This window comes from Protomyctophum parallelum, assembly GCF_964188405.1.
Source record: "Protomyctophum parallelum genome assembly, chromosome: 15".
In the NCBI taxonomy this organism is placed as follows: domain Eukaryota; kingdom Metazoa; phylum Chordata; class Actinopteri; order Myctophiformes; family Myctophidae; genus Protomyctophum; species Protomyctophum parallelum.
The window spans coordinates 37,192,505-37,206,053 of record NC_139710.1 but is presented as its reverse complement, the minus strand read 5'-3'; the positions used below and the strand labels follow the sequence as shown (position 1 = coordinate 37,206,053).

At 48.6% G+C, this 13,549-nt stretch overlaps 2 protein-coding genes across 2 annotated transcripts in view; one reads left to right on the top strand and one right to left on the bottom strand.

The window, feature by feature from the left end:
• The window catches only part of mtmr3 (myotubularin related protein 3), a 401,420-nt gene that overhangs the window by 270,830 nt on the left and 117,041 nt on the right, over positions 1 to 13,549 (top strand). The gene's annotated exons all lie outside the window — the stretch shown is intronic.
• Positions 1 to 13,549, bottom strand: part of gak (cyclin G associated kinase) — a 43,113-nt gene that overhangs the window by 4,127 nt on the left and 25,437 nt on the right. The window contains exons 12-27 of the mRNA XM_083783778.1: positions 13,432 to 13,481; positions 12,764 to 12,912; positions 12,211 to 12,333; positions 11,005 to 11,138; positions 10,454 to 10,648; positions 9,958 to 10,075; positions 9,237 to 9,316; positions 8,599 to 8,792; positions 7,515 to 7,736; positions 7,029 to 7,201; positions 5,904 to 6,165; positions 5,045 to 5,185; positions 4,564 to 4,695; positions 2,825 to 2,911; positions 1,984 to 2,244; positions 800 to 948 (exon numbers count right to left, since the gene is read on the bottom strand). Coding sequence (XP_083639904.1) covers positions 800 to 948; positions 1,984 to 2,244; positions 2,825 to 2,911; positions 4,564 to 4,695; positions 5,045 to 5,185; positions 5,904 to 6,165; positions 7,029 to 7,201; positions 7,515 to 7,736; positions 8,599 to 8,792; positions 9,237 to 9,316; positions 9,958 to 10,075; positions 10,454 to 10,648; positions 11,005 to 11,138; positions 12,211 to 12,333; positions 12,764 to 12,912; positions 13,432 to 13,481 — 2,470 coding nt within the window. The remainder of the gene's footprint in view (positions 1 to 799; positions 949 to 1,983; positions 2,245 to 2,824; positions 2,912 to 4,563; positions 4,696 to 5,044; positions 5,186 to 5,903; positions 6,166 to 7,028; positions 7,202 to 7,514; positions 7,737 to 8,598; positions 8,793 to 9,236; positions 9,317 to 9,957; positions 10,076 to 10,453; positions 10,649 to 11,004; positions 11,139 to 12,210; positions 12,334 to 12,763; positions 12,913 to 13,431; positions 13,482 to 13,549) is intronic.

Sequence of the window (13,549 nt, the reverse complement as noted above, 5' to 3'; positions counted from 1 at the left end):
CTTCCCTGTTTACCGCTCAGAAAGAGGCTCAGCACGTGTAATCTAAGGAGCTCTCTGTGGTTTTGACCAGATGGATATACTAAGCTCTTCATTTCTGACTTCAACATGCCTCTCATTCAAAATATGAAGCGAGCGATCTTCAGCGACTTTAGGTAAGCAAGAATATGTCTCCCGGTTTTTGTCCGGAACGGAAGGGGGGGTGGAGGGGGGGCTTACAGAGTAAAAGCGGCCATATCTGCGCAGCACCCCGAGCCTCTATTTTGAAAGAAATCCTGATTGTGATTAAAACCCTGATTGTGTTAAAACCCATTTAGACCCGAGGACGATTCTACAAAACAGTTTTCTGGAGAAAAAAAGAAACATGTTTCCCCCCATGTCAGTGGTTCTCAAACTATTTCATGTCAAGGACCCCCAGAATTATATGTATGTGAATATAATATATTCAAAGATTTGCGGCAGTTTCACAATTTGTCGAAAATAGCAGATCTACAGGCTCGTAGTGCTGCACTCGGTGCCGCGCTATGAGCTTGTAGATCTGCTATTTTTCAATAGCTAAAGTATAACATACCCGTAGTTTCAGAGGGTCTACAGATCTAACTACCTGTAGTTTCAGAGGGTCTACAGATCTAACTACCCGTAGTTTCAGAGGGTCTACAGATCTAACTACCTGTAGTTTCAGAGGGTCTACAGATCTAACTACCCGTAGTTTCAGAGGGTCTACAGATCTAACTACCTGTAGTTTCAGAGGGTCTACAGAACTAACTACCCGTAGTTTCAGAGGGTCTACAGATCTAACTACCTGTAGTTTCAGAGGGTCTGTGTCTCGACAGATCTCCTGTCTCCTCATCTCGGCTATCGTTCGTGGCTCCTTGCGATCCGTCCGGGACGAGAAACCCTGAGTGGAGAGCAGGTCCCCGAAGTCATCCTGCTTCACCTTGGTCTTGGTGCCTGGGTCACCGCGCACACACACACACACACACACACACACACACACACACAGAGTGCAAGACATTAGAGTTCCCAACTGGCCTACTGGCCAGGCCCGAACAAACACCATACTTTTAGCCCCGAAAACCAGTAAAAGGTGTCATTGTGCGCTTAACCCATTCAGACCGTACGACGCGTGGGAAGTGGGAACGTGACGTCATAACTAACCCAACCGACGGATTGCTAGGACGTGTAGTCGTGTACACACGTCCTAGCTAGGACGTGGAGCACATTTTCATTCATATCAAACGAGAGAGGGGGGGGCTTTACAGAGAAAAAGCGGCCATATCTTCCCAGCACCCCGAGCTTCTATTTTGAAAGAAATCCCGGCGCTGATTGAGCTTTTTTATTGAGTAAACTCTGCCATATCTGATGCTGGTGCATCCGTTGTGTTAAGAAGACACTCTCGTCTTTCATTTGAGATATGTGGAGTTTACATCGACTTAGAACCAAACATTCTGTGGATCTTCAAAGATTATTAAAAACACGCGGGCACACACGCACACACACACGCACATACACAAAAAAAAACTGCGATAGGTTACATGTAGAAAAACTCTTGGCAATTACCGAGTTCGTGAGATTAACCCATTTAGACCTGAGGACAATTCTAGAAATGTCTTCTAAATCCTGACAGTTTTCTGAAAAACCCTATGTTTCTATTCAGTGGTTCTCAAACATTTTCATGTCAAGGACCCCCAAATATACATGTAATTGGCCACAGACCCCCCCATCTGAAAATATGTTGTTCCAAGGACCTCACCAGAAGAAATGATTTGAGTTAAAACGCTCTGAAAGAATATATATTCAAAGATTTGCGCCACATTTTCACGATAAAAAGAAAATAGCAGATCTACAAGCTCATAGTACTTGGTGCCGCGCTATGAGCTTGTAGATCTGCTATTTTTCAATGGCTAAAGTATAACATAATGTTTAAACACCAAAAGGGGTTCCCGCCCTGAATGGGTAAAAAAACATTCTCTCTCTCTCTCTTACCGAATCCAGGTGCTCGCACACCCCTCTCCTCCCGCCCTCCGATGACGCTGGAGAAGCTCAGGTTGTAGTTGGGCTTGGCGGCCCCGCCCCCGGCCTGCGAGGATGACGAGGAAGAGGACGATGAAGAGGACGGTGGAGGTGGCGGCGGCGCTTTGGGCGCCGAGCCGGGGTGGTGGTGATTCGCCGAGCCGGAAACCCAGGGTTTTCCTCCAGGAGGAGGAGGAGGCTTGGAGCCAAAAGAGAAACCAGCGCTGGACGAGCCTGCAGGAGAACAACACAGAGAGAGAGAGGTTTAAACCAGCGCTGGACGAGCCTGCAGGAGAACAACACAGAGAGAGAGAGGTTTAAACCAGCGCTGGACGAGCCTGCAGGAGAACAACACAGAGAGAGAGAGGTTTAAACCAGCGCTGGACGAGCCTGCAGAGAGAGAGGTTTAAACCAGCGCTGGACGAGCCTGCAGAGAGAGAGGTTTAAACCAGCGCTGGACGAGCCTGCAGAGAGAGAGAGGTTTCGAGACGTTATCTCCGCGTTCAATGTCCGACATCAGCCGTTATCAACAACACCAGTGGTTTTCAAACAGTGGTCCTTGTTGAGGGGGTTCCAGGTGCCCCCCCCCCCCCCAGCTAAATGATGGAGATTTGGTAACTTTTAGGAATCTGTGCTCCAAACCATGTGATCATGGTCGTGAGTTAAATAAATGATGATGATGATAAAATAATGGTTAATTACCTGGTAGTTTAAAATAATGGTTAATTACCTGGTAGTTTAGAATACTGGTTAATTACCTGGTAGTTTAGAATAATGGTTAATTACCTGGTAGTTTAAAATAATGGTTAATTACCTGGTAGTTTAGAGCCCAGGTTTCCCAGGTCAGCAAACGGATCGAAACTCTGAGACTTGGCCTTGGAGAAAGACACTGAGCTTGGAACTATGGACACACACACACACACACACACACACACGCACGCACACACAAGAAACGAGAGAGATTATGATAAGGTTAATATCTTGAAGTGCGTTACGCTAGCCCCTCCAACGTCTGGCTTTCAGACATTTTCGGTGGCAGCCAAGTCTATGGACTTTAAATGTTTTCTTTAAGCAGTGACGTCATGTGGCAGTTTATGGACTTTTAATGTTTGCTTTCAAGTGGTTTGTTGTCTCCACCAGGCCGAAGGCATGGGGGGAGAGTATGTTTTGCACTCCGTCCGTCCGTCCGTGTGTCCGTCCGTCCGTGTGTGTGTGTGTCCGTGAGCAGCTAATCTCGGCCACCGTTAACCCGGTCGATGCCAAATTTTGCACACACACTCCCTGGATGCCAACGATGAACCTCTGCCCCAAACTTTCCAGAACGGCCTGTTATAGCGCCACCAGGAGGCCACTTTATGCAAAACAAGTTTTTGCACAGTACACCTACAGATTTTGTCCAATTTCAACTCAGCCTCAAGGTGGCGCTATAACTGGCCGAAAAGTGTTTTTATTTACTTTTGTTGCCCTTTTATCCAACCACCAGATGAAGGCAAGCTGCAATGTCCTACATTCCTATCCTGGTGGAGACCTGTGCCCAGAAGGGCACTTTTTCTAGTTTTTACCTGTGCTGGTCAATGTGGGTGTGGTTTAGTGTTACCTGTGCTGGTCAATGTGGGTGTGGTTTAGTGTTACCTGTGCTGGTCAAAGTGGGTGTGGTTTAGTGTTACCTGTGCTGGTCAAAGTGGGTGTGGTTTAGTGTTACCTGTGCTGGTCAAAGTGGGTGTGGTTTAGTGTTACCTGTGCTGGTCAATGTGGGTGTGGTTTAGTGTTACCTGTGCTGGTCAAAGTGGGTGTGGTTTAGTGTTACCTGTGCTGGTCAAAGTGGGTGTGGTTTAGTGTTACCTGTGCTGGTCAATGTGGGTGTGGTTTAGTGTTACCTGTGCTGGTCAATGTGGGTGTGGTTTAGTGTTACCTGTGCTGGTCAAAGTGGGTGTGGTTTAGTGTTACCTGTGCTGGTCAATGTGGGTGTGGTTTAGTGTTACCTGTGCTGGTCAAAGTGGGTGTGGTTTAGTGTTACCTGTGCTGGTCAAAGTGGGTGTGGTTTAGTGTTACCTGTGCTGGTCAAAGTGGGTGTGGTTTGGTGAAAGTGGGTGTGGTTTAGTGTTACCTGTGCTGGTCAATGTGGGTGTGGTTTAGTGTTACCTGTGCTGGTCAAAGTGGGTGTGGTTTAGTGTTACCTGTGCTGGTCAATGTGGGTGTGGTTTGGTGAAAGTGAGTGTTGTTTGGTGTTACATGTGCTGGTCAAAGTGGGTGTGGTTTAGTTTAACCTGTGCTGGTCAAAGTGGGTGTGGTTTGGATAAAGTGGGTGTGGTTTAGTGTTACCTGTGCTGGTCAAAGTGGCGTGTGGTTTGGTGAAAGTGGGTGTGGTTTAGTGTTACCTGTGCTGGTCAAAGTGGGTGTGGCTTAGTGTTACCTGTGCTGGTCAAAGTGGGTGTGGTTTAGTGTTACCTGTGCTGGTCAAAGTGGGTGTGGTTTGTACAAAGTGGGTGTGGTTTAGTGTTACCTGTGCTGGTGAAAGTGGGTGTGGTGAAAGTGGGTGTGGTTTAGTGTTACCTGTGCTGCTCAAAGTGGGTGTGGCGGTGTTAGCCCCGCCCACCTTGGCGTTCCAGCCGTCCCATCCTCCCAGCAGGTCAGGCTGGCTGGCCGATGATGTCATCTTAGCGTTAGGCTCATTTACTAGTTTATCTGACACACACACACACACACACACACACACACACACAGCATTCCCATTAACAATAATTTTTAAAAACTTTTCCATAACTTATATGATGATTAGTATATGACCTCGTTTCATATCTGACCAATACTAATGACACTCTTAACCCTGTGTGCCGTCGACGACGCACCAACACTGACTCCTATCAACAAGGCACCACGCGCCCACAGCGGGAGTCGAGCCCAGGACCTTCTAGCGGTGAGGCTACAGCGCCACCGACTGCGCCGCCGTGACCCCCTGTTCAAACATGTGCTTCATTCCACACCCTGTTCCAGGGCCTTCCCGATTTCTAAACTACTTCCCACCGCTGCTTACTGAGGTTGAAGAGGCTGGTGTTGGAGGAGGGAGGAGGAGGGTGATCTGACCCCTCGGGACCACCTAGCAGGTCCCCAAACGGGTCTGGTCCCGCAGCCGAACCCGAACCCATGCCGAACGGGTCGAAGAGGTCACCTAGAGCTGACACACACACACACACACACACACACACACACACACACACACACACACACACACACACACACCAGGACAAGTCAATTAAAACAACTCACCTGTAGACCATGATGTAAACACATATTTTTTCCAATATTATTTTCCAGACTGTTCTCTTATACAAATCCAGTATTTCCTTTCTCCTTTATTAGCGCTGTAGCGGCCGCTAGCGCGCCAGTGCTGTAGCGGCCGCTAGCGCGCCAGTGCTGTAGCGGCCGCTAGCGCGCCAGTGCTGTAGCGGCCGCTAGCGCGCCAGTGCTGTAGCGGCCGCTAGCGAGCCAGTGCTGTAGCGGCCGCTAGCGCGCCAGTGCTGTAGCGGCCGCTAGCGAGCCAGTGCTGTAGCGGCCGTTAGCGAGCCAGTGCTGTAGCGGCCGCTAGCGCGCCAGTGCTGTAGCGGCCGCTAGCGCGCCAGTGCTGTAGCGGCCGTTAGCGCGCCAGTGCTGTAGCGGCCGTTAGCGCGCCAGTGCTGTAGTTTGTCACATCTAAGTCAAATTAAGCTCTAATCAAGCCCCGAATATCGCATTCTGATAGATTTAGTAGACTAAAATCTTGTGATATTTAGTCCACTAAAAACATTCCAGGTGACTAAAACGTTGACTAAAAAGTTTTATTCCAAAGACTATGACTAAAACTAAAATAGAAATTTCCTGCCAAAAAACAACAACACAGAAATAACCCTGTTTACGTTTGGGTGCTGCGGCCGGGGGCGGGGCAGCCGCTGGGGCCCCGGCGCTGAAGAAGGGCTCTTCGTCCTGCGGTGGCGCACCGGGGCCACCGGGGGGCGCAAACAGGTCGTTGAGGAGGTCACTGTTGCTGGAGCAGGTCTTCATGGCTCCTCCCACCGCCGCCGGGGGGGGAGGGGCCGCCGCGGGGGAGGAGTTCAAACCCAGCAGGTCGGCCGTGATGTCACTGGGAGGGGGAGGAGACTCGGGAGTACCGCAGCCGCTCTGGGGGGCGACAGAGAGAGAGAGAGAAAGAGAGAGAGAGAGAGACACAGACAGACAGAGACAGAGGGAGGTTTGTTAATGTCTGTCAGGAGTAGGGATGGAGCTCGAAACCTGATACCCGAACAAACTCCTCTCCCTCTCCCACTTAGACACTCCCACTTGGACACTTTCCAGCCAGGCTCATTCATTCATTCATTCATTCATTCATTCATTCATATGTAAATATCATGTATTTTACACATTAAATACTGGTTAATACTGGTCAAAATCTATTCCAAAAATCTATGCAAAATATGTGAAAAATATGTGCGTGACATTTCTTTTTTAAAACAATGTTTTATCGGAAATATAGGAAAACTATTGGTGCTCTCCACCAATAGTTTGTCTAACCCATGATTTTCTTAGCTGTGATTGGACCATAGCAGTTTGGGGAGGGGCTTAGCTATAGGTCAATTGATGGTACACACATTAACCAGTTAACAGGTTTACTGCCACCGTGTGGCCATAGAGGGTAGTTCGCTGCACCAGCCGGAATTGGTCATTTTCAGTCACTCTCGCTTCCGTTTTCCCCGCTCGCAGAACGGTATTGTAAGAAACAGCTTATGTTAGCATTAGCTCACGATGTGTATCTTTAGACAGAAACGTTAATATTTCGATCACGACGTGATGACGAATTGTCAGAGCCAAAGAATTGACGCTATTGATATTAGCATTCAAGATGGCCACAGACCGGACGCGCGTCATAGTGGAATTGCTTCTCATCACGTGGCACCCACAAGCACCACCAATTTCGTCCACCAGGTGGCACTCATTTTGTTAAAGCATTCTGTCGTGTACACGCTTGCGTTGGTTTCTTCCCAGACCTGGAAGTGGGCGTGGTCGAACAGCATCTCGCTGGGGTCACGTGACAGGGGCTCCTCCCCCCCCCCGCCGGGGGCGGAGTAAGAGTACGACTCGCCCTCCTCCGATTGGTCGCTCAGCTCCTCCTGGTCGTCCAGGGTCCCACCCCCATGGGAGTCCGTTTGGTCGACCGCATCTGGAAATCCACCACACGTCAATCAACTGATGTTAGACAAACACTAATATCAGTTCACTAAAAAATATTATTATTATATTACTTGCATCTATTCTTGCACTATTAATTATTTCTGTGCCACTAGGTGGCAGCAGAAGTGTAGTTAAGCTGTGCCAGCGCTGGCGTCCGCTTTAACCCATTTAGACCAGACACTAGAAACCACAAACAGGAATACGATTTATTTTGTTTGTTTTTACCATCCGAACCCGACCGGATCGCACTGGGTGAATCAGTAACACAGAGCAGGCTTTCCTCCAAGTCTGAGGTTACATACCGTCCCAGTCCAGAGTCTGGAAGAAGTTGTTGGCGTTGGTGTCTGTGCTCAGAGGCGACTCAGGCTCCGAGGGGACAGTGGGTCCCTCTGGGAGGGCAGGGGGTCCCTCTGGGAGGCCAGGTGTCCCCTCGGGGGGTCCCTCTGGGGTCTGAGCTGGGGTCTGGAGAGAGTCCGAGTCGTAGAAGGCAGAGGAACCAGGCTGTCGGGGCAGCTCTGGTTTACCTGGAGGCAGGCACACGCACACACACACACACACACACACACACACACACACACACACAGTGGCGGGTGTCTATGGGCTATAGTACCAAACATTGCTCCTATTGGCTCCAACGACCAATGAGGTCACTCCAACAAACTGCAGCGACCAATGAGGTCGCTCCAATGAACTGCAGCGACCAATGAGGCGTCTAGACTTTTCTTGCTCAAGGTCACTCTACCTCTGATCCACTGCCGCCCCGCGACAGTTTTTAGTTAAATTAACATTGATTTTAAATTGAGGGTCCCAGAGATAGAAATGCCATTAAATGGGGGTCTGTAGACTAATAATATGCATGTCAAACTGGGGGTCCTTGAAAGTAAACGGGTTGAGAATCACTGCTAGAGCCGTAAAAATCTCTTATGGGGGGGGGGGGGGTCCCTGGTATACCTTTTCAAACGGGGGTCCACGGGGCTAATTAGTGTCCATTTGGGGGTCCTTAACATGACATTGTTTGTGAACCACTGCCCTGCTGTACCACGTTGACATTCTGACGAATGTAAAGTGCGTTCTAAATAAAATCCATTATTATATTATTATTATTTTGGGCGGGAACCCCTTTTGGTATTTTAAGCAATAAGTTATACTTTAGCTATTGAAAAATAGCAGATCTACAAGCTCGTAGGTCTGCTATTTTTGAAAAATCATGAAAATGTGGTGCAAATCTTTGAATATATATTCTTTCAGAGCGAACAACATATTTTCAGATGTGAGTCAAATACATATATTTTTGGGGTTCCTTGACATGAAAATGTTTGAGAAGCACTGACACAGACACAGGAAACTGTCAGACATTCGTCCTCAGGTCTAAATGGGTCAGCCTACCGAACTTGCTGAGTATCTCCTGCTGCTCCTCGCGGGACGAGAACAGCAGTTTGGGGTTGAGGCCCTTGGTGCTGAAGGCCTCCCAGGGAGGGGTCTTAGCGCTGGGACGGTCCCGAGACTCCACCTCGATGTCCAGATGCACCTGGAACAGGTCGGGGTACTTCTCCTGGATGTCACACGCATCCAGGTCATACCTGCACACAGCACGTACGCACACACGCACGCACGCACGCACGGACGGACGGACACACACGCACAGACGGACACACATGCACGCACGGACACACATGCACGCACAGACACACACGCACGCACAGACGGACGGACACACACGCACAGTCGGACACACACGCACGCACAGACACACACGCACGCACAGACGGACGGACACACGCAGACACACACACACACACACACACACACACACACACACACACGCACGCAAAAATCACACAATTCTGATTTAGTCTCAGTCTTTTGAATAACACACCATTTACATTTAGTCCCATTTTAGTCCTCTGAAATTGTTTAGTCGGTCTAGTCTTAGTCGACTAAATATACAGACTAAACATCAAAGTCTTAGTCACCAACATGAACACCTCCTGAATGTTCCACACAGCACTTCCAGAGTTACTCACTTGGCGAACTTCACCGTGGTGGCGTTTCTGGGTACGAAGCCGGTGTGAAACTGCACCTGGAACATCTTCATGGACGCCATCTGTGGAGAAACCCATTATATGTTCAACACATAGCAGTCTCTTCTATCTGTGGAGAAACCCTTTATATGTTCAACACATAGCAGTCGCTTCCATCTGTGGAGAAGCACTTGTTCAACGTATAGGAGACAGTGTTGTTTTTGGCAGCACATTTCTATTTTAGTTTTAGTCATAGTCTTTGGACTGAAACTTCATTTAGTTTCAGTCACATTTTAGTCACCCAGAATGTTTTAGTGTTAGTATAGTTTTAGTCGACTAAGTGTCATGCGATTTTAGTCGACTAAATCTACAGTTGATTTAGTCGACTAAAATGTATTTTTGGCAGGCCTTGATGCCGTTGCTGAAAATAGCCGATCTACAAGCTCACAACGCGTCATGCTGCAACGCGTTGTGTGCTTGTAGATTGTCAGTACTCTTAGTTTTAGTTTTATAGAGCGCTATAATACTATAGCACTCAATTGATAATGCAAACTTTGAACAGGCAATGAACCGTTTGACTGTCAGCAATAAAACTTCGATACACATACAGTATGCGTCTCCTCAAGCCGAACAACTTTCGTGCTCTGACGTTTGACCTAAATCACCCACTGTGTGTGTGTGTGTGTGTGTGTGTGTGTGTGTGTGTGTGTGTGAGCGTGCGTACCTTGGCCTGCAGACGGCCTCCCAGCGTGGACCTAGCGTGGTAGATCACCACCAACACGTCTCCTTGAACCGTCACGTTGAGAGGAATCTCTGCTTTACCATCCTCTGACCTGAAGTCTCTATGGGAGAGAGACAGAGACAGAGAGAGAGAGATTTTATTTTATCTGAAAGAATCCTTTATTAACACTTACAGCGCTAGCATTTGACAAATTATGATATAATTCACAACAGCATTTTTCCCTCTTATTTTGAAGAGCCAACAATCTAGACCGGATTTTGTGAACTTATGTTGGGTTGTGTGACGATGCTGTGTCGTTGCGTGTGTGCCGCGGGTGCTGCCTTAACATGATGCAGACTGATGCATCGTCGGCTCTGAGCCCTGGAATAAACCTTGTTTTGACCAAAAATGCCATCTGGGACAAGGAATAGGAAACACAGGCTATAATATATTTTCTGGCAATTCAGGTCTGCGTGAGTGCGTGCGTGTGCGCCTATACCTCGTGCGGTCGTACTCCTGCGATGTGGTCAGTACTCTCTGGTCGCCCACCCAGACCTCACAGAAGGGTCTGCAGCCTTGGCGCTGCTTGTTGAACAGCGGGACGGGCGTCATGACGATGGATCTGATGACCAGAGGCTTGCTGTGAGGAACCATGGGTTCGTCCGCCATCATGTCACACATGTACTCCATGTACCTGCGGAGGAAAGTATCCAGAGTACATCATGTACTCAAGTACTGTATGGGGCCGAGACGTGGACCATAACAGCACAACAGGAAATAAACCTGGATTTTACTTTTTACAAATGGCACTAGGTGTCACGTGGATGGACCAATCAGAAATGTGGACCTCTATGGGGACCTCTATTGGCTGGGCGGGGCTTACCTCTTGTGGGAGGGGGATGCCAGGCGGGGGCGGGGCTTACCTCTTGTGGGAGGGGGCTATGCCAGGCAGGGGGCTGGGTTTACCTCCTCTGGGAGGGGGCTATGCCAGGCTGGGGTGGGGCTTACCTCTTGTGGGAGGGGGCTATGCCCGGCGGGGGCGGGGCTTACCTCTTGTGGGAGGGGGCTATGCCCGGCGGGCAGCGTCTCATTGAGAACATGTAGACGGCAGCCTCAGCCGTGGTGAAGAGACGACAGAAACACAGGAAGGAACACACCGCCACCGCAGACATGGCCCGCCCGTCCTGGAGGGGAGAGAGACATTAACAGACATGGCCCGCCCGCCCGGGGGGGGGAGAGAGAGAGAGAGAGAGAGAGACACATCAGATAAAATCTAACTGATAATTTTAGTAAATGTGTCCTCAAAATTTGGCAGAGGAGGCAGAGATCAGCCGTCGCGCAACACTCTCCTCATTCCCCCGTTCTCCTCAACACTCTCCTCATTCCCCCGTTCTCCTCAACACTCTCCTCATTCCCCCGTTCTCCTCAACACTCTCCTCATTCCCCCGTTCTCCTCAACACTCTCCTCATTCCCCCGTTCTCCTCAACACTCTCCTCATTCCCCCGTTCTCCTCAACACTCTCCTCATTCCCCCGTTCTCCTCAACACTCTCCTCATTCCCCCGTTCTCCTCAACACTCTCCTCATTCCCCCGTTCTCCTCAACACTCTCCTCATTCCCCCGTTCTCCTCAACACTCTCCTCATTCCCCCGTTCTCCTCAACACTCTCCTCATTCCCCCGTTCTCCTCAACACTCTCCTCATTCCCCCGTTCTCCTCAACACTCTCCTCATTCCCCCGTTCTCCTCAGTGGAGAAACTGATCTGAATTTGAAGATCATAACCGTTTTGTTTCACAAAAACAAAACGTATATAGTCCACCACACAGATGTTAGGTATAAGACAGTGGATTCTACAGATGTTAGGTATAAGACAGTGGATTCTACAGATGTTAGGTATAAGACAGTGGACTATACAGATGTTAGGTATAAGACAGTGGACTATACAGATGTTAGGTATAAGACAGTGGACTATACAGATGTTAGGTATAAGACAGTGGACTATACAGATGTTAGGTATAAGACAGTGGACTATACAGATGTTAGGTATAAGACAGTGGACTATACAGATGTTAGGTATAAGACAGTGGACTATACAGATGTTAGGTATAAGACAGTGGACTATACAGATGTTAGGTATAAGACAGTGGACTATACAGATGTTAGGTATAAGACAGTGGACTATACAGATGTTAGGTATAAGACAGTGGACTATACAGATGTTAGGTATAGGACAGTGGACTATACAGATGTTGCCTACCAGACAGTGGACGATGCAGATGTTTCTCTGGTCCTGTTTGAGCCAGAGGTGCATGTTCTTACACACACTGTAGAGGCTGCGGAGGTTGGGAGCCCTGCGGACCTGCCAGTTACACTCTGATACCTGCGCACGCACGCGCACACGCACACACGCACACACTCACACACACACACACACACACACACACACACACACACAGTTAGCCCTGGGGACCTGCCAGCATTGTTGGGAAAGTTCACATTTTTTATAACATAATGCTTAAAACACCAAAATGGGGTTCCCGCCCAAAATGAGTTATAAGGCCCATTTAGATTGAAATCTGGCACACAGTCTCGAACGAAGTGAACTGTCAGAGAGTGACGTCCACAATAAACGTTCATCAAGCAGAAATACAGTGCGTTCAGTTCACGTTCACCCAAAATATGAACGCCGGGTTTGTGAACAATCGTCCAATGAACGTGTTCAGGGACAACACTGCCTGCCAGTTACACTCTGAGGCCTGGCAACGTACACACGCATACACACGCGCACACGCACAGACACACACACTCACCCGGTTGTGGAAGCGCGAGGGTCTGTAGGAGCGTTTGGTCAGGTTGTAGACGGCGTAGTGACCGGCGTGACGAGAGTCCAGAAACAACCGCACATCTTCGATATTGTTCTTTATGGCTGACTCCACCCCCTCTGCTGGGAATGACATCACTGAGGGGGAGAGAGAGAGAGAGAGAGAGAGAGAGAGAGACACAGTGTTACTTCATTGCCGAGCAACCCATTGCTAATGTATGTAGCATAGCGACCGGGGTCTATCATATACCACTATGCTAATGTATGTAGCATAGCGCCCGGGGTCTATCATAAACAACCACTATGCTAATGTATGTAGCATAGTGCCCAGGGTCTAATATATACCACTATGCTAATGTATGTAGCATAGTGCCCGGGGTCTAATATATACCACTATGCTAATGTATGTAGCATAGTGCACGGTGTCTAATATATACCACTATGCTAATGTATGTAGCATAGTGCCCGGGGTCTATCATATACCACTATGCTAATGTATGTAGCATAGCGACCGGGGTCTATCATATACCACTATGCTAATGTATGTAGCATAGCGCCCGGGGTCTATCATACACCACTAAAAAAGACCATGAGGCGTAGATCTACGTCAATAGCAGTGAATGTGTTTTAATAGCATTAATAACAGTTCATTCCTACCTGCTACTCTCGACGTGATGTAGGAAATATCCAGATCTCCTTTAGCGTAGCTGGGACCATAAACACAGGAATAAAAACACATTAATATTACATACATACATACATGCATGCATGCATA